The sequence below is a fragment of the Sinocyclocheilus grahami genome, unplaced genomic scaffold (assembly GCF_001515645.1).
Source record: "Sinocyclocheilus grahami isolate Dianchi unplaced genomic scaffold, SAMN03320097.WGS_v1.1 scaffold143.1, whole genome shotgun sequence".
Taxonomy (NCBI): Eukaryota; Metazoa; Chordata; class Actinopteri; order Cypriniformes; family Cyprinidae; genus Sinocyclocheilus; species Sinocyclocheilus grahami.
The window spans coordinates 1,352,590-1,376,457 of NW_015505322.1; the positions used below are offsets into that span (position 1 = coordinate 1,352,590).

The 23,868-nt window shown below is 35.4% G+C and overlaps 1 protein-coding gene across 1 annotated transcript in view; it reads right to left on the reverse strand.

Annotated features, from left to right (window-relative positions):
• Positions 1-8,309: 8,309 nt before the first annotated feature.
• LOC107591578 (neuropeptide Y receptor type 1-like) overlaps positions 8,310-23,868 on the reverse strand; it is a 21,524-nt gene continuing 5,965 nt past the window's right edge. The window contains exons 2-3 of the mRNA XM_016280771.1: positions 19,527-20,340; positions 8,310-8,726 (exon numbers count right to left, since the gene is read on the reverse strand). Coding sequence (XP_016136257.1) covers positions 8,310-8,726; positions 19,527-20,252 — 1,143 coding nt within the window. The 5' untranslated portion in view covers positions 20,253-20,340. The remainder of the gene's footprint in view (positions 8,727-19,526; positions 20,341-23,868) is intronic.

The window sequence follows — 23,868 nt, forward strand, 5'->3', positions numbered from 1 at the left end:
GAGTAAATCACATTCCTATATAAAAACAATTTAGTAATTCTCTTTAGACGTTACTGATTCTACATATACTGAATAAACACACACATTTCATTGTTCATCTCTATACTGTATGTCTCACTCAGTTAATGTATCTTTCATTAATAGCATCAAAGGTATATGGGTATTTCTTCAAAATATGGATATTTTTGTACCTGTGAATATTTAGATAATAAGCTTTCTTAAAACACAGCCAGATTGTCCACAACAATGTCAAGTCAAGTCTTGATTGAAAATATTCTGTTCACAAGTTATAATAATCTTTTTTTTTTTTTCGCACATCACATATCTTAAATATGTTTGTGTACAGGTAGCCAAGTTTGCTAACTTTATAATTTTAAAACTTTATTAGTGGGAAAATTGTTATCATGGTGGAAAAACATCATTACTGTAAAGATTTCACTCTTTGTTTTAAGATTATCATAGTTCTAATTATCAAGTGTAGTGATTCATATTTAATTTATTGGATGAATTTTAATATTTTAAGATTGGAAATCTGGGTCTTGGACAAAAACAACAAATAGGCATTCGTAGCAAACATAAATGATGATGGCACTTTTTATGTTCTTTTCCACAGTATTTTTTGTTGAAAAGCAACCAACAACAAAGCTTTAATGATACAAACCATTCTTTTCCACTTTGAAACATGTAAGAATGAAGCTTTTGAGCATTTGGAAGCAGACTTATTCTCTCTTTCGTTGCCAGACATAGTCAAAGAAACAGTAGCAGAAACACTAGGAGCCATCAATAGAGCAAGTGCTTTAACACAACAGACGTAACACGAATAATGAGGATGCCTGCATTGCTGTGCAATTTGTTCTCTTCCCTTTTGTACAATTGAAGAGAATTCTTACCTCATCCACATCTTACATCCAGGATGTTTTAATGATGTTGTGTGGAAGTGGATGAATAAAGGTCCTCTAGACTGCTGCTGCTGTAAGAGCTTAGTCATATTAGTCCATCATTATTAACAGAAGAGATTAGAAAGAATCTTAATGAAGTGAGCTCATAATGGAGAGGACAGAGAGAGGAACATATTGAGGCAAGGAAATTCAAACGGGCTACTCAGTATCCTAAGAGACAGTGCTTTCATAATACCAGCACCTTATTCTTTCTTGGTGTGTTCAGTTTCCCGTCTTGAGTGTTCACTTTTGTGTGTGTGTGTGTGTGTGTATATGTTGCCCTCATTCATTTGTAGAATGAATCAGGCATACAGCACGTGGGTCATTCCTGATATGTAGTACATTTTCATCACCCCAAAATATTGAACTCACAGTTTTTTTATATAAAAAATCATGTTAGTTTTTTTTCTTTTCTAATTTCTAGCATGAAAAGCTGTCAATTTATTAAAAAATCATTACCTTTCTTTTTCACCACTCTCTAATTTAGACATTTAAAAAAAGAAAAGAAAAAAAAGAAAGATTGTTTAAAGAACAAAAGGCAGATCAATGGACAATATTAGCAATAGATTTTATGAATTCAGTGATTCAGTTTTGTGCTATTAGTTCCATCTTCAAGATGATTGTATATATATATATATATATATATATATATATATATAGTATATATATAAATGAACAAGTATTCATTTAAAACTTATGAGTTAAGTTTATCCCTAATTAATGTTAGCTCTTTATTTCCATCATATTCACATTTTATTGCCATTATAAAGTAAATAACCCTGACGCTCATAATTAATCTTCTTTCTGTTGAGTCATTTTAACAATCAGTTAAATCAATAGCAAACATGTGAAGATGCATGTTTCAATTCTCCCATAGAGGTGATGAATCAAAGATACTAGAGTATAGGCTACATGTGCATATCTATCCAATATCTGTACTAGCATCACAGATAGTTTGTTCACACAAACTGATTGGTAATCATCATGTCCTCATGTAGCACTGAGGTCAAATGGACCCCGCCACAGCAATATAATAAATCAGTCAGTATGACTGATGTTGACGCAATTCACTGCAAGAAACAGTGTAGAATTTAAAAACATCCATTGGCTGTCTTGACACACTGCCAACATCCTTTAAAAAAATTTGATTAAATGTCTGGAAAGAGACCTATTAGATACAGAAAATGACTCCAAAGCCTACACTGTAAAAAATGCTGGGTTGTTTCAACCCAACTTTGGGTTAAAAATGTAATGTAAAAATGTAACCCAACGGTTGGGTGAGTCCATATTTGACCCAAAGTTGGGTTGAAACAACCCAGTATTTTTTAGAGTGTATACTTAACAGTTGTTAAGTCCCTTCTAAAAAAAAATCCAGAAAACTGCACGCTATACAACGGCAAATCTATCTTAAATCTTCATTTCATAGGCAAAATCAATGTAAAGGTTATCTTCATTTAGCACAACAAACGCAAACTAATACCTGGACAATTTCCAATATGCTTAATAATATTTGCCTACATACAGATTCAGGCAAATTCCATTGCTGATATAACTAGATCTTAGATACTGTCATCCACAGTATACTCCAAGACCCGGACAACACTCTCTGAGATGGTGCTCAGCTGGTTTAGATAATATTTAGAAAGCAAGGATTACTAATATTAACAACTATAAATCTGTGAGAGCCTCTATGAACTGTGGAGGCCCCCAGGGCTCAGTCCTTGGACCTTTTCTGTTCGATCTGTATATGCTCCTACTATTATCCAAAAAACAAAAAATCTTACCAAAGCTATACTGAATACACACATATCTACCTAGCTCTATCACCAAGCCATTACATCTCCACAGACTCTGTAAGCATGTGCAAACAAGACCTAGAAAAACTAATTCAGATACCATATGTTACAAAACCATTTTTTCTTGGAGTGTACTGTTATAATGTTTTTGCATGTGCCTGTCTGTGAGATAGTAAGCTGTATATATTTGCCATTATCTGATTTGATTTACAATATGCATCTGCCAGTTAAGTCAGTATCTGTCCAGTTGTTATGCAAAAAAAAAATAAAAATAAAAATAAATATATACAGTGGGGCAAAAAAGTATTTAGTCAGCCACCAATTGTGCAAGTTCTCCCACTTAATAAAAATAAAAATAAATATATATATACATAAAATAAAATAAATATAAATATATGAATACATACATAAAACAGAAGAACGTGAGCGTGTGTGTTATGTCATGTGATTTTGTTTTGACAAGGTAAATGCAAGCTAACAAAACCACCATCAGAATATTAACGGTTCCTAAAACCATATAATGTAGTTGAAACATAATATTTCATTCACATGTGTAAGCTCAGACACAAATTCACACACATACTCTTTGTGCCAAAATCCTCCTTTTCATCGGAGGTAAAGGTGCACTCGACATTTGCTAATAATAATAAAAAACATTTGCACAAGGAAATTAACAGTAGGCCTACTTTTGAAAAAAATAAGCTTTTTGCGTGTTTTTGAGCTCATTGGAGATGTGAGTTTTTAAACTGTTGAATGTTGTCAGGTTTTACATCATAAAACAAAGCCTGCTGTGTGGCATCTTTTGTCATGGTATCTATTCATTCCCATCGACTGTCGTCACTGCTCCTCGTTGTTAGAGTAGCTCATGGCGGCTGTCAGGAGTGTTTAGCTGCATGAGGCTCAAAAGAGAAGGAGAGGTGACCATCCTCCCTCTGGTTAGACTCATCTTCACTTTCCTCACATCCTCTCCTATTTCCATTCCCCTTCACTCCGGTACCCTTCACAATTCCTGTCCAACTGTCGGACATTTCTGTTCGATTAGAAGCCAACTAGTGATGAATGACTAAAAAAAGTATCAACTTTTATGTTGAGGGAATGCTGCTAGTTGATCCTTCCTGTAGGTGACATTTCGTCATTATTTAATTTTTCCATAACATAGATCACTGTCCATCTCTATAACTCACTTCTTCTAGTCCTTACACCGAAATAAATATTAGTTGTCAAACCTTTAGGATTTCAAAAGTGTTACATACCCTCATATGTGTGGCAAAAACAAGCACACAAACAAAAGACCATGTATCGTTACATGCATTTTTACATTACATTTTTATTGTTTGACTGCTCATACAAATAAAGATTGTGTCAGAGGTCATGTGTTACAATTCCCTATCAGACAGAAAAGATCACTGCACTAAGTGAAGTAAACATTGATGATTTCGTCACACTTTAATTTGGGGACCAACAATTAACTACGACTTCTGCCTCAATAAACTCCTAATTTGCTGCTTATTAATAATCAGTAAGGTAGTTGTTAAAGTCTGCGTGAACCAGAAGTTGATGCCGAATTTACTTTAGTATTGTGACATATTTCTTCAAATGCATCTGAACTCAAAAGGAATATTGAATAGATGACAGGGTTTTATTTTACCGCTTCTCCTCTCCATCTCAGAAAAGGAATGCCTTTCCAGAGCTGACACTAATTTTCAGATTTTGATTACAGATTACCAAGACATTTTTTTTTCAGTGGATTAACTTGCACAGATTAATTGTTCACCTCGAGACTAATGATGTGCGTTAACAAAGTACATAGTGTAAATTTAGATTTCATGCACACTTTTAAGTTTAGGTATGGGGTAGGGTTAAGGGATCTAAAATATGAGAATATGTGCTTTATGAGTACTATTAAACAGCCAATATGATAGTGATATGCATGCTAATAAGCAACTAGTAAATCGTGAGAATTGGTCCTTAAAATAAAGTGTTATAGATGATTTTGATCTACAGTGCACTGCAGAACATCTTAATTAGATGATGTGTCTGAACGTAACAAAGAGACACAATGACAGAAATCATGAAAAATTCCCAGAGAGAAAGCCTATGAGCAATATAAAAAGTAGAACAGCACTGTAGAATCCACAGGATATCCACACTGGCAGTAAAATATTCCATTAAAGTTTAAAAAAAGCACTACGGTTCCAATATTACAAGTACGCATAACAGACAGAATGAAAACAGCAGGTTCTGGAAATACATATTTAATTATTTTGCTTGTTATTTTCCCAGCACACTATTCCCTGTTGATTCCCTATAATGGTGGCAAGAGCATCAGCGCTCACTTACACTTCAAAATAAATAAAGCTGTCAGTCATGTTTGTTGGTGTTGTGATATTTTTGTTGCTCCAATTCTGGCCCTGTGTCGCTAAGCTCTTGCGGGAAGTTAAAGAGCTTTCTCTCACGCCGAAAGTAAACATGAAATGCTTCTTCCTTTAGAAGAGATGCATTTTTGCTCAGTTGTTTGCACCAGTAATTTTCATATCGATGCCCTCTTTTTGAAACGTCTACATGAAAATAAAAATGTCTTTTTCAGTGTGGACAAAAGTAATTCAACTGTTTGAATGAATTCAGATCAGGATATACAGTACTGTTTAAAACGTGTTTCAATATTGCACTCTGTACTTAGAACATGCAATGGACTTTTTGAGAGAAAAAAAAAGTCTAAAGTCTGAACAAACATGGAAAAATAGAAATCTGAAATCCAAAAAGAATAAAAAATACCTTCAGAAAAATGAAAAAGTCATCATATATACAGTATATGGTACATTCTGTACACAAAAAGCACAGTGACCTACTACGCACAAACATAAACATGCCATAGCAAAGCTCTATAATTGCATCGCTTTGTAATCTGGGACTCTTTCTGTTGTGATAATTTAGAAGGGACCAATCACTGATGTTGGCAAAATCCTAACAACTGTTCGGTGATAGAGGAGCTTGATAACCACTTCAATGGCCCTCTATTTATCATTGTGTAATTTCTGAGGGTAAATCATCAAAAATATTTTAATCAAATCCTGACATTACTGTATCATAAACTATTTTTGCTACTACACCTGCCATGTCTAAAAACTAAACTTCAATGACCACAGTAACCATAAAACAAATAGTGAAGGCATTATATTTCTTCTTCTAATTAGGAAGGAGTAAAAAAAAAAAAAAATACTGAAAATCTGTCAATAAGCATTAGTACCTCACACATAACCTGTAATAAAGTAATTAATATCATTATCAAATTAGAAATAGCAAAGATTCAATTACAATCATTATGTATCAATGAAGATGTACATTGATTAAACTACTGACACATTTCTATTTGTTTGTTTGTGTATAATGCGGATTTGTTTAGACTAACAAAACAAAACAAAACAAAAAACTAAAACTATGTAAAGCAGGGTTACCCAATCCTGCCTGGACATTTCTTGCACCCCAGAAGACCTTGTTCAACTAGTTCTGGTGTGCTTTAAATATGGTTGAATTATTATAGAGCTAAACTCTGCAGGACATTGGCCTTCCGGGAGCAGGACCGGACGCCCCTGGTTTAAAATAAATCACTGTGAGCAACAGGACAACAGCCTTGCTTTTTAGACATTTAGAGGGGAATGGGACACACGCTAGACTTTTATTTATAGACTTTTCTTCGGCTTTTAATACAATTCAACCCCACATTTTTAAGCAGAAGGCTTTTAGAACAGTTTGAGTTAAGTAATAACCTGGTAGGTTGAATTCTTGACTTTCTTACAAACAGGACACAGAGAGTGAGGGTCAATGGTACTTTGTCTGACCGGAATAGCTCTTCTACTGGGTCTCCTCAAGGGTGTGTGCTGTCACCTTTATTATTTATTCTTTACACAAATATGTGTCAGAGCAGCTATGACAATAGAACCATAATAAAATATGCAGATGGTTCCGTTATTGTTAGTCTGCTTCAGGAGGATGAGATCAGCCACGGCCCAGTTGTCGATGACTTTGTTCACTGGTGTGAGAAATCCTACCTCCAGTTTAATATATCAAAGACTAAAGATATGCTTATTGATTTTAGGAGGAAGACTCGCATGAACAAAGCTACTCTAATAAAAGGCCAGACTATTGAGTACGTGCAATCTTATAAATACCTTGGGACTATTATTGATGATAAATTAAAATTTGAAGCTAATTGTGCAGCTGTGTGTAGAAAAGGTCACCAGCACTTGTATTGTTTGAGGAAATTATCACACTTTCATATTGACCGAACGTTAATGATCATGTTTTATCGTGTTTTTATTGAATCAGTTTTGTCTTTTTCTCTGGTCGTATGGTTTGGTCAAACATCTTTAAAAGCAAGAAATTCTTTAAACCAGATAGTTAAATGGTCTAGTCGATTGGTGGGTGAGTCACAGTTGGATCCAACATCGTTGTATACCAGACAGTTGCAACGAATGTCTACTTCTATTTTAAATGATGACTCCCACCCTCTGCACAGTGAGTTTCAGCTTCTTCCCTCTGGGCGGAGGTTTTTAATCCCAAGGTGTAAAACAAAGTGATATAAAAACAGCTTTGTTCCCGCTGTTTTAACGGTGTTAAATAAGCTGTAGGATGGGGGAGTCTTGAAGAATTTATATCATGTATCTTGTATCATATTTTTGTTATCTGTTGTGTTATATTTTTAAATGTGTTTTTTGAATTTGTGTTATGGATGGATGTCACTGTCATTTTACTGCAAGACAAATTTACCTGCGGGTATGAATAAAGTAACCTAACCTAACCTAACCTAACCTAACCTTGTTCACACTGATAGCATTTAAATGGCTGGAGGTCGCCGTGGCGCTCTGCTCAGCTTTGTCACTTTGCCAACAGTCGCTGTCACTCGTGATGTCAGAAATTGCCAAGTCTCTATGAAAATGAACAATGTCAGGTCAATTTGTTGCTGCAAATTGCTGTCTGTGTGAAAGCCTAAAAAAAAACCCGTCTTTTCTGCAGGCTTGCTTTGTCAAGGTATAACTCAATTTAGTAATAAATTTAGATATAATCAATTTTGTTTCAGTTCCAACACTCAGAAGCCAAAACAATTAATTATTCCAGGTCAGAAATAGTTTGGTGTCTCTCTTAAAAGTCACATCTGACATTCATTATTTACTGTAAATCCATCTTTGCATTCATTTTCATTGACTTCACTCCAAGTCAAACACGCAGTGGGAAGATTTCATCTTAGTGATCAAAGCTCAGTCCACTCGTCTGAACGTCATACGATTTGTGTACAATGTCTTCAGACTTTCACTTGGCCCCAATGAGACCTCACTGATGCGGGACATTGGGAAAAAGCTATTCAGCATCCTCGCTTCATTTTGAATGTACAATGTTACAATTATACTATAATACAGAGCTTGAAATTAGCTGCTTTCTTGAAGCATAAGTCATGACATCAATCGTTATGTTCACTAACAATCACTTTTACTGTAAATGCACACTTTTCTTTTAGATCTAAATCTAAAGAGATGTTTTCTTAAGTGCATTTTTTCAGAACAGACACGAGTGTCACTTACTAGAAATCTATGCTACTATTTTTCAGTGACATCTTGGACACGTCCGTGTGAACAGTGGACATGGCAACCATGTCATATTCATTTTCCCGTACTGACACAATCTTGCAGAGTCGGAAAGCCCGGAGGTCCCGCTGGAAGTTGTGGTTTAGGAAGCCGTAGAACACCGGGTTTATGCAGACCGAGCACATCGCAGTCAAGTGACACAGCGAGAACAGGAGATTGTGGGTACAGTTCATAGCCACTTCATGGTTCCAGTCGATGACGGCGTTAAAGACGTTCAACGGGAGCCAGCAAACCGCAAATGCCACGACGATGGAAAAGAGCATGATGTTTATCCGTTTAGTCTCACTGCTACGGTATTTGTTTTCCCGTATTCTGTCCATCATGTTATTACGCCGCTGCAGACGAGTGTAGATCTGAGTGGAAGAGACGAGGGGGACAGAGAAACAATTATTAATTCATATCTCACATTAGAGTGTTTCTTCTGTGGACATTTACAAAATTATCATATAATTTATTCAATGTCTAATCACTGTATCATAAATTATATTTACTGCTACAATTTCAAATGGTAGTCTAAAAATGAAAACCTCACTGGCCACAGTAACTGAAAAAAAAATTACATTGACAAAGCATTTTTTAATTATGAAATATACTATAAACCGGTCAATAAGCAAAAGTACCTCACACATAACACATGTAATATTCAAGTAGAGGTAATTATTATCATTACCAAAGTAGAAATAGCAAAGCAACTTTTTGTTCAGTTGCAACTGCATTAAACTACTGACACATTCCTATTTGTTTGTTTGTATATAATGTGGATTAGGTAGCTCATAATAAATAAATAAATAAATAAATACAATTAAGGCTTAAATATTATGGAGCTAAACTCTGCAGGACATTAAAAAAAACTAATTGCAAAACAAAAAACTGAAAAAAAGTGTAGATCTGACTGGAAGGGGACAGGTTTGGGAACAATCATTAATTCATATTTTATATAAGGGTGTTTCTTTAATAATGAACGCTTTTGGCCCTGTGGACATTTAGAAAATTATTTTCATAATTCATCCAATGTCAAATCCTGCAATCACTGTATCATAAATCATTTTTGCTACTACAATTTCAAATGATAGTAAACTGAAACTTTAGCAACATTTGTTTAATTATGAAAAAAGAAAGAAATCTTAAAATGAAAAATGTATACAATTTAATACAAAATAAATAACAAAATCTGTAAATAAGCAATAGTACCTCACACATAACAGATGCAATATTCAATTAAACATAATTAATTAATATCATTACCAAATTAGAAATAGCAAAGCATCAGTTCGTTCAATCACATTATGCATCAGTGCAGACGTACACTGATTAATAATAATAATAATACATTTAATTTATAGTGAGCCTTTCTTACACTCAAGGCGCTACAACATAACACAAAAAATCATAACAATAAAATAGAAGAATAAAACACTACTCCAAATAATAAACTATCATTGACTAACTGACACATTCCTGTGTACAAATATACACAATTGTTTTTTTGTTTTTAATTATGGTTAAAAAAGTTCATGAACATGAAATCATTTATTGAAATGGTTTGTTTATTTCACTTTCTGTTTAAAGTATCATAGTTTTAAACATGTACGAATGAATATTTTTTTGATGAATTTGCATAGTTTATAACTGAATGTCTAGGTCTTCGACAAGAGTAAAACAATAGTTTTAGTTTTAGATTTGCAGTCTAAAATCAACACCCTCCACCAAGATGCACAGTACACCACCTTATAACACGCTCGCCGAAGCTCATGACTATAGCTGACCTGAGGGCACACCATCATTAAGAGCACAGTGGGGGGAAAGCTGCTCTGACATTTCAGGCGATGATCTTTGTGTGTTTGTGTTTTCAGGCTCTGTGTCTTTTATATTATTGAGTCAACACAAACCGACAGAGGGAATACAAACAGAACCCTCTTTAAGGGCCACAAACACAATGTTGCAAGCTAAATAATGGTGTTACAGCATCACTGTGTTGTCACTGAATGTTAAAGTGCCTCAGTAAGCACTGAACTTGCCAAAAACAAATCAAGGCGAATGCATGAAGATTTCTCTTATTCCACTCTAACAACAAACAGAAGACAGGTAAAAAGAAAGAGACACTGGGAGGTAGAGGTCAAGGTATTGCTGGTTTACATGGACTTTTTAGCTCCTACTGGTAGATATTGGAATTATATCTGGCTTTATAAAGAGCATCTTTCTCAAATGACAACCATTCAAAACTAACCCTAACCCTAACAAATTTTTTTTTTCAAGCAACATTCAAATGTAACAAATATATTTAATTGTATTTATATATTGTATTTATATATTTATCAATGTATCATGCCAGATGTTTTTGAGCATCCATGGGCCCTGTGCTACATTGTTGTTTGCTTGTTACATACACTGTTTCTTTCTTTCTTTATTTATTTCAGTGTTGTTATTGTTAACTAAACCTAAAGCTATTTAAAAAATAAACACATTTTCTTTGATTTGAATTAAGCTGAAATAAAATAAAATAAAATATTTAAATTTTAAAAAATCAACTTATAAATAATAATAAAAAAATAAAATTATTAATGTTGCCTTGGAAACTAACTGGAATAAACAGATTTAAGTTGAAGTACTATATAGTAAATTAACTGAAATAAATAAATAAATTAAATAAATGCATTAGAAATATTTATTAAATGTATTTTTAATGTAATAAAATACTTTAATCATTTAATATATAAAATGCATTAAATATAAAAAATAAAAGCTCATTTCATATATTAATATATAATAGTATCTAGTTAATAATACTAAAATAACACTGATATATTCACATTGTTACAGAACTTTTCAAATGTTCCAGTAAGCGCAAAGTAAAACCAAGCAGTTTTTGTTAAGCTCATTATAGATCACTGATACAACAGAAATACATATCATATTAAACATACCATGAAATGTTAATCTTTACAATACATTCGGCTCCAAAACGCAACTTAGATCAACCACATTTCAACATATCCCTCAAAATGTTCTATAGAAACAAAAAATAATGTAATAATTTGCGCAGTGGCATTAATGGTTAGTTGTGAGTTTATAGCTATGGGACAGAGCTGTGCTGTTGTCAAAAGCCTTGTCTGTCCACTAGAACAGAACGTCTGTACGAGCTCCGCCCCGTGCATGTGCATACGCTTGCCTTATTAGCACGACAAGATGAATGAATTAATCATTAAACAGATCAGAGTCTTCCAAGCACAACTGACTCCAGACTCTTTATTTCTAGCTCTCCTTTGCTCTGATTTTCATTCTCTCTTTATTTGATGAATGGCAGCCGTGGCACAGAGTCCTGTGACCTGAAACAACTGCATGACACAAACCCCAGAGGCAGAGAGAGAGAATGAATACACAGACTGAGATGCATGTGTTCATAACTTATTATTAACTTCAGCTCACATTTGAAAGCCAGCATTAACCAGACTGAAAGAGTGAATTTGTATACAGTGTGGTATGTAATTTGTAGGTTTGTCTCCATATCCGAATTATTTCCATGGAGAGCTGGCTTTGTTTAGTGGGCTGATTAAATGTGATTCTAGGTCAATTTTACTGACAGCTGAAAAAAAAAAAGTCCCTCAGTCATTAGGACTCATAAAGTCGTTGGCTATACAGAGAGAGAGACTGATCTGATGCAATCCCACAGTTGCTACCCTGACCGGACAGCCAGAATCTTTGTTGGCATCACATTCTGAAGTATTGGACCGTGGGATGGTTGGATGACAGTAGCACCTAAGGATCCAACTGAATATAAATGCTTCCGTGGTAGTGATTGACCGAAATATTAGCCAGGGCCATTAAATGGCTGGTACATGGTTATTTTGAGATCGCCTGTTACAAAATAAATCAAAATCTACTAACAGCGCTGTCAGCGAACAGCACATTTTCTGCTTTCAAATATTGTGTTGAATTTTTCCATACAGCAAAAAAAAAAAAAAAGAATATTTTGTGACCAAAATATATTTTAAATGTATGCCAAATCTATGTTGTAAACAGTGAAGCTCAATGATGTGTATATATATATATATATATATATATATAAATATATTATTATTTTTTTATATAATTTAAAATATATATTTTGAAATATATTGAAACATTTGAATGGGAATTAAATATGATGTAAAATAAGTTTGATTTAAATAATGTGAAAATCTAAACACACCATATTTACCATTATTACAGTTCAACTTCAGCTTTGTCTTTTTGTTATATCAATTAGTTTAAATTTTTAATTTTACCACATCTTTCAACTTTCAACTTTGTTTACCAAGGAGATGAAAGTGGATGATGAATTATGAGACATGACAAAAACATGAAAAATCAAGGTAAATATCGAGGTGAATATATTACGGTTCATTTCAAGCTAACTAGCAAATTATGCAAAAAGTGTGAAAATATTAATTATGTGTATTCAGGAAAAGCTAGCTATGAAATTAGACACCAAAATGTGATTTACATCACCATCATTTCCACCACAGAGTATTATCAAGCAAAATACATAATTTCAGATGTATGTTTTCATGGCTCTAATAAAACATGTCAGAAATGCATGTGTCCACTGTTGAACAAATTAAACAGACTAGCAAGTGTGTGAAAGTGCTTTTGATTTTCTGTGCTGCAATTTGGTCCAAACCACAAAAAAACACCTTTTTTTTTTTTTTTAAATGAGGCCAGCAGAGACAGGAAAAAAGAGTGAGGAAGAGAAAGAATGAGACAAATATGGATATGTGTGCATGTGGGTGTACGTGCTGCTCCATTTCTAACCGCCCATGCTTAATTGGGTGTAAAAGTGACAAGCATCCTTGACAAAAACTCAGTCATTTGACTTGAACACCAACAAACGCTCAACAGAACTTGACAATCTGAAGAGCGAGCCATCATCATAGTGATTGCAGAATGCTCATTCTGTCACCCCACACACGCATTTGAATTTTTACAGCATAATAATCTCCATATTAAACCCATTACTGGGAAACGGGAGCTTGCACATGAATCTTCCTTTCCATTTACACTGTTCTTTACACATCATAAAGTTTCGAATCCTTTGTATCGCAGCATATCTCTCTGTTTCTTGAATATGACTATTTTTGTACCCTTTGCGGAGGAGCGATTATGACTCATTCTTGTGATCTTGGAGGCCTTTGAATTTTGAAATGATCAATTTTTGCACAGACTCTTTCTTCTCATCTTCTATCTCCCTCGTACTCATTTATTCTGCCATTCTCTGACCAATCCCACCCTCTTTCTCTTCTCTTTCAAAACCAGCAGCAGTACTGGGTTTGTGTTGGCAGTGAGTTGATGTGGCAGGTCATGTTGGCTGCTGGTCATGTTCAGTCAGAACATACACTGAGCTATGTCCAAAGCCACTTGATTGTAGGACAAAAGACCTCAGCAATAATCTATAGACAATTCAGCAGAGTGGAAAAGACATGCCTTTTTGTTTGTTTGTGTGTGTGTTTTTGATGGTATTTCTGAGACTGCTAGTTTTGTATCTGTGACGTGACTCTAGTCCTAAAAAGTCAACAAAAATTGCCATTATACTTCCGTAATGAACAGCACTTCAGAGTAAAACTGGATATTTGACAAGAAAAAGTTATTTTTTTGTTTTGTTCTTCATGCTGCTAAGAGGACCATGTGGCCGCTTACACGCAAAGTTTCGGGACTGACATTCGCATATAAATGCGGCATTGAACTCTCGAAACTGCAATGATAGTAATGACCACAACAATGGACAGCACAAAAATATGACGCATTAAGGCTACAGCACCCTCAGTGATTTCAGAAGCATCCTCAGTGATTTGATTCTGCATGTATCTGAAGAAATAACAGTTTTATATATTTCTATATTATCTTTATATATTTACCCTAAACCAGACCATTTCTAAACAATGTGGAGAAGCACTACTTCTAATCTGGCCAAATACAAATGCGTAAAATCAATTTTTTTTCTATATTAATTTGTGCATTTTGAAAATGTGTATTAAATGTGCAAATGTCTTAAACAACGATCTGAAAAGAAGCTAATATTTTACTTTTTTCGCGCAGCATACGGTTCTGATTTCAGTTTTGTTTTTCAACATAGCATTTAAAACTACAACAACCGTTCTTTTATTCCTTTTGTTTGTCTTGGTTAAAAAAGGAAAAAGGAATTGACGCAAAAGTACACGGACCCTCAAGCCATCCTAGGTGTATATGACTTCTTTCTCACTGCAGCTTACGCTACGCTTACATCCAACGTCATCGTTATAAACCTTGGAAGAGCCAGGACATTTTTTTATATAAGTTTGATTGTATTCGTCTGCAAGAGGAAAGTCATATACACCTAGGCTGGCTTGAGAGGGAGTAAATCATGGGGTAATTTTCATTTTTGGGGGAAATATACCTTTAAATCTTTCTCCAACATTTGATGGAATTTTCCAGCTTTCTGTGTTTTCACTGTTATATAGTAAGAGGTGCTATTGCAATCTTCAGAAAGAGTACTGAATGTCTGGATCAAAACACAGTGAAGCAGCGAAGAAGAAGCAGAATCATGTATGTAAGCAGATGCATATGTAGAATAACACGACCATCAACAGCATATAAATCAACACTGCCAAACGTTACTGAATGAAATGTCGACTCACGAAGTGGTTTAGAACTGTGAAGCTTTGGGGGTGTTGATGAAGCGATCTACTCCATCTATGTTTTGATCATCAATCTGAAACTGATCCAGATGTAGACTTTTGACAAAAACGTGATTTTATCAAATATTTGTTCAAAGGTTTTTTAATGAAGCTTACCCACATTCAAATGTTGATTTAAAAAAAATGCATGAAGTTAGAATAAAACCTTTTTTTTTTTTAAAGCAAAGGATATTCATGCAACAGAATATTCTGAGGGCCATCATTTTTATGAAAACTATCAAAAATGCTGGCGTTGGCTGGCCACCTTTTTAAACAATGGTTAACATTATCCAAAACTGACATAGCCAAAGTGACATCAGTGAGTTCATTTTGATTTAAAGGGGTCATATGATGTTGCTAAAAAGAACATTATTTTGTGTATTTGGTGTAATGAAATGTGTTTATGCGGTTTAAGGTTAAAAAAACACATTACTTTCCACATACTGTACATTATTGTTTCTCCTCTATGCCCCGCCTTTCTGAAACAACAGCTCATCGGTCTGAAAAGCGAGGTGTGCTCTGATTGGCCAGCTATCCAGTGCGTTGTGATTGGCCGAATACCTCAAGCGTGTGACGGAAATGTTACGCCCCTTACCATACTGTGATGCTGTGTCCCAGCACGACCAGACAAAACCAATAAAACCAATTATAAACGAGGCATTTGTTGCATCCAGTGGGGACATCATTACTGATTATAATGACTTAAACTGTCTTTTTACGCATTGCGTTGCATCGCATCGCACCACATAAACATCAAACCATGTCTGCATTTGTGATCGGAGAAATGCCAAACAACAAGTGTTACTCTACACTGCCCAAAATGACTGAAAATAGTCCTCCATAAAATGCATTGCTCACATCTGAATATTTGGGTTGAAGTGTTCTGGAACAGTGTTGTAAATACAACTTAACCACTGATTTCTAGTCGTGTCCTCTTTTGGAAGACCAAACAAAGTAGTTTCGCTTTCACAACGAAAGTCCTTGAGTGAGCAGAGGCTGGAGGCCTTGAGTGAGCAGAGGCGGCAGGCTTGAGAACGGCGCGGCCGGCGAATTTGACGAAGGAGCGTCCGGCGGGCTTGCGGCAACCACATGTGACGACCCCGGGCTGGACTCCGCTTCGTCGACGGTGAAAGCCGATCCGGCGATCCACAGCGCTAAGTTGATGTATTTCCTCAGCAACCAGCACGGATCAGCTCTAAGCATGACGAAGCAGATATCGTCCTCTTTTGGAAGACCAACCAAAGTAGTTTCGCTTTCACAGCGAAACACACAGCGCCTTCACGACATGACGGCAGCAACAAAACTACAGCGAGAATAAAAGTTACGCCTTCTTTCTTTGCGTGAACATTTGGGCGGCGTTATGCAAATCTTCCCACATAGTGAGGTAGACATGTGGGGGCGTGTTAGAACGAACCGTTTTAGGTACGCGTGGTTGACTCTTAACTTTTATAAAGAATATCTCTTTGGATTTGAGACTTTAGTCTTTGCAACTTTACAGATCTTCTTTATGCACCAAGAGCTTGTAACACTCCAAAGAGAAAGGAAAAATTGAAATCGCATCATATGACCCCTTTAAGACAACCATCATTTTTTTATTAATATGCGCTAATGAATCGTTTACAACAAGATCATAAATGTGCATGGTATATAGGTCAGTTTTTATTTTAGTTGACTTTTAGGACCAGCCTCCACTCGTCATCTTTACATAAAGTATAATCATTCTAGATGAACACACACGTCCATTATTTCCTAAAATATCCTTCTAAATATGATCTAATAATAAAGCTTTAACTGAAAGTATCCACAGCAAACAGACTACAAATGAGTATAAAGTCAGACTTACAGAATCTCATGTTGAGTTCAATCTCAAGTCAGCCATTCGCATCAGCAGTCACTAGGTCAAACACTGACTGACTATTTTGCTTTCTTTGCTTAAGGCTTTACACTGAAAAAAATGTTTCATTCGTCCAATTAAAAAAATGTAGGGTAATGATTCACATCTATAATTTTTAACTTGAGCCAATGAAAAATAAATAACTTGCCCTTAGGGCTATATTTATACCTAAATATAGATGTGAATCATTACCCTACATTTTTTTAATTGGATGATTGAAACATTTTTTTCAGTGTATAAAGTGTCTTGTTACTGGAATGTTTAACGCATCATTTACCATGCTGGAAATTTACCGTGCAAGGGGATGCTTGGGAGTTGGAAAATTAGAATTACAAAATGTATTTTTGGGCTGTCAAGATGAACTTAAGATATCAATTAAATATCCTTAAACCAAAATTATTTAACACATTTACCAAACTTGATTTAATTCTGCTTTTGGAAATCGTATATTTTATTGTATTGACAGTCCTGATGCATAATGTTTAAACTATTTTAAATATTTTAAAGCATAATACATGTAGTATTACTATAATAATAGAAAACAGACAATAAAACAAAATAAATATTTTTCCAGATAATATTTTCATAATTAGCTTTAGTATAATGACAATATAATTTTTTATAATTTTTTCACATTATATGCATCTGAATTATGCACATTAATAAGAAATTGATAAAAAACAGTTTGTTTATCACTTTACTTGTTTAGACTACATTTTTAAGGAGTCTGAGCCTCTTCTGCCGGATTACCACTGACTATTAAATTGAAATCTATCAAGTATGCCAGCTTAACATTTACAAATAAGTAGCAGACACACTTAGATAAGCCTGTATAAATGTCAAACTGTAAAGCTCTCCGTGACGTCTCACTCACCCCTAACCTCACTGGTCAGACATAAGCTGAACTCCCCAGGAATGAGAAAAGAGCACCAAACATGTACAGTACGTCTGTTTGAATATCCTAGTCTTTCTCAAGAGACGTGTACTAGGCTGTGATACACCAGTGAGGAGGATGTAGGAGGGATTTGTTCTGTTCTGTTCTGTTCAGACTAACATGAGAAAGAGGAATACACTGGGCTCTCCACAGCCTTCGGTCTTTAAAGGGACTGAGAGAAACAAGCATTCCCCAATGTACCGCCCCAAAAAAACGATACATTATTCAGTGTCATAGGAAACTGTATTAAGGTCTGTTAAGTGTTTTAGGAAAAACCTTGAAGGGAAACTTCTCAGTTATTATTCTAAACTGAACCCAAAAGAAAAAAGGCACGAGACTTCTCCATTTGCTTAGACAGCAATGAGATTAAATGGAGAACAAAATAGAGACTTTACTTAAAGGAATAGTTCACCTCAAAATGAAAATTCTGTCATTGCTCACCTATGTGACACACTAAACCAGTATTTTTATTTTCAGAGGAGAACAAAATAGAAAGGTTTTTAAATAAATGTAACATTAATATTTTCCATAGACCAATATGTTGCCTATGATTCCGATGATGATGTCTAGAGTTCTACATCATGACATTTGGTTAAGAGACACTCAGTGACGTCTGATGATGCTGATGTCCAGTATATGCGTCATAGGTGGCATATCTGATTAGTGAATTAGAACAGTGAATAACCACTTCAGCACAAGGTCAAAACTTGTATTAAAATCAACTACTAAATGTTCTGTATATGTCTTTGTGTCAGGACAATTATCGTCAATGATGATTGGCAATTAGCATAAGTTTGGAATACTACAGAAATATTCTCTGTATAAATCTCTCTCTCTGTGTATATATATATATAGACAGACAGACAAGACATTACCGTTCAAAAGTTTGGGGTTGGTGAGAATTTTTAAATTGTATTTATTTATTTAGTTTGAAAAAAAAAGTCTCTTTTGCTAACCAAGGCTACATTTATTTAAAAATACAGTAAAAACAGTAATATTATTAAATATTTTTACCATTTAGAATAACCGTTTTCTATTTTCATGTAGTTTATTCCTGTGATTAAAGCTGGATTTTCAGCATCATTCCTCCAGTCTTCAGTGTCACAAGATCCTTCAGAAATCATTCTAATATGCTGATTTTTAATTAACTTTATTATTATTTTTTTATTATCATCAATGTTGAAAACAGTTGTGCTAATTAATATTTTTGTGAAAACCATAACACATTATTTTCAGGATTCTTTGATGTACAGAAAAATCAAACAAACAGCATTTATTTAACATTAGATTTTTTCAACAACGTAAAAGTCTTTATTGTCACTTTTGAACAATTCAATGCATCGCTGCTGAATACAAGTATTAATTTCCTAAAAAAAATGACCTCAAACTTTTGAATGGTACTAATATATATATATATATATATATATATATATATATATGCACAGTACATATACATGACTCATGCATGACTTATAGATTCATATAAAAAAATGGCATAGAAACTTCACAAGCAATTACAAAGAAATGGCAAGAAACGCCTTGAATTAAAAATGAAATTTTGAAGCAGAAAAACTCAAATAGTATACTACAATAAGGGTATGTCACCATCTTTTCTTACTCGTCTCTCTGGTCTTACCTTCAGGTAACAGATGAAGATGAAGGTGAGAGGAGTGATGTACTGCAGCACCAGCATGCCAGTGGTGTAGGTGAGCTTGATTTCTCTGGAGGGCCACTCTTCCACACACACCACCTTTCCCCTGTACTGCTCCTGAAACACAGAGGGCAGCTGCTTCAGTGGGGCGTCTGTCACCCTGGAGAACAACAGAAAGGGTGTAGCAGTGAGGGCGGCCAGGGCCCAGGTGAGGCTGATGCCCAGGCAGGCGTGGTTCAGGCTGGGCCTCCATCCGCGAGGGTGTAGGATGAGCTGGTGCCTCTCAATGGCGATCAGAACCAAGGAGAAGATGGACACCGAGACGGAGCAGCACTGGACCAGGCTGTTGAGTTTGCACATGACCGCCCCGAACACCCAGTGGTCCATGAAGGTGTAGATGAAGGTGAACGGCAGACACACTAGGGACATCAGCAGGTCCGAAACAGAGAGGTTTGCGATTAGGACATTTGTGACGTTGTGAAGTTCCCGTTGCCGTGTGATGACAAGGATGAGAGCCAGATTGCCAACGACACCCAACAGTACCACAGCACTGTAGGCAACCGCCATTACAACAAACAAAGAGTGGCTGCCATAGCACTCATCGCCATATGCGACTGTGGAGAGGTTAGCGAAAGAGCAATTCGATACGTCCAAGGAACAGTTCAGAGCGGTGACTGGTGGAACGGGTGGAGAGAAGGCGGAGTCTGGCATTGTTCCGCCTCCTCTGGTTGGTGTTGGTTTATATCAGGTGATCATACACTCCTTTCCAGGACCATAATTTCGTAATTCTGACAAGACACTGTGGAGACATAAGAAAACATTTCAATCAATACTGATAAAAGACAAGACCACCTCTACTGTCATGTTGGATTACGGACCAGTCTGGTTATAAAAAAATCAATAAATGTTCCCTTCAGTTTTATTTAATAAATAGTTATTTTAATCTTCTAGCATCACTTTTTCTATTGACCTTAGCCTTATTGACCTTTATTCCTAAGACTTTACACTTTGAAAGGGCAAGTAATACACATTCGTGCAATAATTATGAATCATCCAACAGTGTTCCACAGGCGATGTAATAATATAAATATATATATAAAAAAATTCAATTTCTAAAAGCTATTTAATTAAGCCTGCATGGTATGCATGGAACTGAGAAGTTAATTAAGATTTTGGCATTTGATTCTTTTTTAAATTAAGCCATCAAATACTCCTGACTGAGCTACTGGCTTATAATATGAATGAAGCCATTGGATTTTGGCTCATACACACACACACACACACACACACACACACAAACACACACAAACACACACAGTTATTCCTATCATTATGGGGACATTTCATAGGCATAATGGTTTTTATGCTGTACAAACTGTATCTCCTTACCCTAAACCTAGCCCTCACACAAAACTTCAGGCATTTTTAGATTTTCAAAACACTTCATTCAATATGATTTATAAGCTTGTTTCCTCATGGGGACCAAACAAATGTAAAAAAAATGACTGGTAATCTATGCTTGTGGGGACGTTTGGGGAATAGGGAATACTGGGTACACACACACACACACACACACACAGTTATTCCTATCATTATGGGGACATTTCATAGGCATAATGGTTTTTATGCTGTACAAACTGTATCTCCTTACCCTAAACCTAGCCCTCACACAAAACTTCAGGCATTTTTAGATTTTCAAAACACTTCATTCAATATGATTTATAAGCTTGTTTCCTCATGGGGACCAAACAAATGTAAAAAAAAAAAAGACTGGTATTCTATGCTTGTGGGGACATTTGGTCCTCAATGTAGGGAATACTGGGTACACACACACACACACACACACACACACACACGTCTGGGCATTTTCCATTGACAGTAAAACTTTATTTTGCATGTACTTACTATGATAATAACCATAAATTACAAGCAAGTAATCGTAAATCAAACCCTACAGTAAGTACATGCAGTTAATTAATATTACTCAGTACTTATTTAAGTACACTGTAACAACATCGCCTTAAAATAAAGTGTAACCCCAATGACTTCTATTGTTTTTATGGTATTATTCAATATGATTTATAAGCTTGTTTCCTCATGGGGACCAAACAAATGTAAAAAAAATGACTGGTAATCTATGCTTGTGGGGACATTTGGGGAATAGGGAATACTGGGTACACACACACACAAACACACACACACACACACACGTCTGGGCATTTTCCATTGACAGTAAAACTTTATTTTGCATGTACTTACTATGATAATAACCATAAATTACAAGCAAGTAATCGTAAATCAAACCCTACAGTAAGTACATGCAGTTAATTAATATTACTCAGTACTTATTTAAGTACACTGTAACAACATTGCCTTAAAATAAAGTGTAACCCCAATGACTTCTATTGTTTTTATGGTATTATCCATCCTTCGAATGAGAAGTTAAACCGAGGTCCTGACTCTCTGTGGTCTTTAAAAATACCAGGATGTGCTTCGATAAAGAGTAGGGGTGTAACCCCAGCATCCTGGCCAAATTCACCCATTGGCCTCTGACCATCATGGCCTCCTAATCATCCCATATACTGATTGGCTTCATCACTCTGTCTCCTCTCCACCAATAAGCTGGTGTGTGGTGGGCGTTCTGGTGCAATATGGCTGATCATCCAGGTGGATGCTGCACGTTGGTGGTGGTTGAGGAGATTCCCCCCTTTCATATAAAGCGCTTTGAGTGCCCAGAAAAGCACTATATAAATGTAACAAATTATAGTAAGCTAATTATAAATTCTATAACCCTGTTTACATATTAATTAAAGCATTATTTAGTAAGCCATTTGCAACCTGACTCACATATTTCTGATTCTCTTCAAACTTCTTTAATATACTGTATGAACAAACATACAGTACACATCATAAATATGGCATAATTATAAATAAGTCTTAAGCACAGACATAAACTGTATATCAGAGTCTGAAGCAGGTTGTCAAGGTAACAGAGGTGACAACGCCTCCTGTTTTTAGGGCTCTGGTTCTTTCATCTCCCGCTCCCTCTGTCTCTATCAGCAGCCAAATTCAACTCTAAATTCACTGGTTTTTAATTCAGCATATTCAGCTATTGCGAATAAATTGAACGAATGTGTATTCAAACAACAGAAACATAACTAGAAGCCCAGCCGTGAATCTCTAACTAAACTTTCTTATTCATAGCAGGCCAATACGCTTACAGTAAAATAGTCTCGTGCACATAATACTGCAATGGGATATGCAGACGGTGGCTAATCCCAATAGACTGAGGCTAAAAGGCAGGCTGTTCACATGCTCTGTGCACAGTATTCCCTCGACGGGACTGTTCTACAAAGTGACCTTAAGAGTAGAGTGGGCTACAAAGGGAATACGCCAGCATTTGAAGCAGGCACTTAAATGTCAAGACGGAGCAGGAGTCATTCATTTGCCTTTGCATGTCTGTAAAGAGAAAATCTAATTAGGTGTGCAGACTAATGAATTCCAGCGACGTTCTATTAGATACCGAGAAATCACTCAAAAACACAATGTCACTTAAGACTCATGGAATGCGTGAAGGTAGTTCATTATTGTAAGGGTGTGTTTGATTTATTTTATTGTTATAGACAACATATGGCAAATGCATTGACAAATATTACGTCCTACTGTTTAATGTTCCAGCAGAGCCCCATTAATACATAAACTGTCTGAATAATAGTCTCTTATCGCACTGACATTTGTCTTTAATCATTTAGTAGGCTCTTTTATTCAAAGCGACTTACAAATGAGGAGTGATTCATCCTAAGGAGGTGGAAGCATGAGAAGTGCTGCCTACACTTATCATGTGAGAACTACACACTAGAACAGAGATGAAACAGAGAAACGGTGAAAGAAAGGTGTTATGGCATTTACAGGTTTGAGTCGAATGTTCACAGAAGAGATGTTTTTCGAAAGTTGCAAGAGGCTTGGTTGTTCGGGTATCTTGGGTAAATAATGCATGCATAAAGCATATCTGGGTTATGTTTAAGACTTTGGTAGTTTTGCTTCAACAGAACAAAGCGTTCAGTGAATGACAATCTGACGGGTCTGTTTGTCTCTTGAAATTATGTGTAAACAGCCATAAAACCTTTCAGATAAGTTACACGAAATGGAAATTCATCAGAAATGTAAACAATTCATCCATGCATGTTTTTTTTTTGGACCTTGTAATTGTGAAACTTTGTCTCTCGTGGCATATATCAGACATCTCCAATTATTTCTTCATCATAAAAAACAAATAACGACCAATGGATTGAACAAGGTTCCTGCACTACTTTTTTCCCCTTTTTTT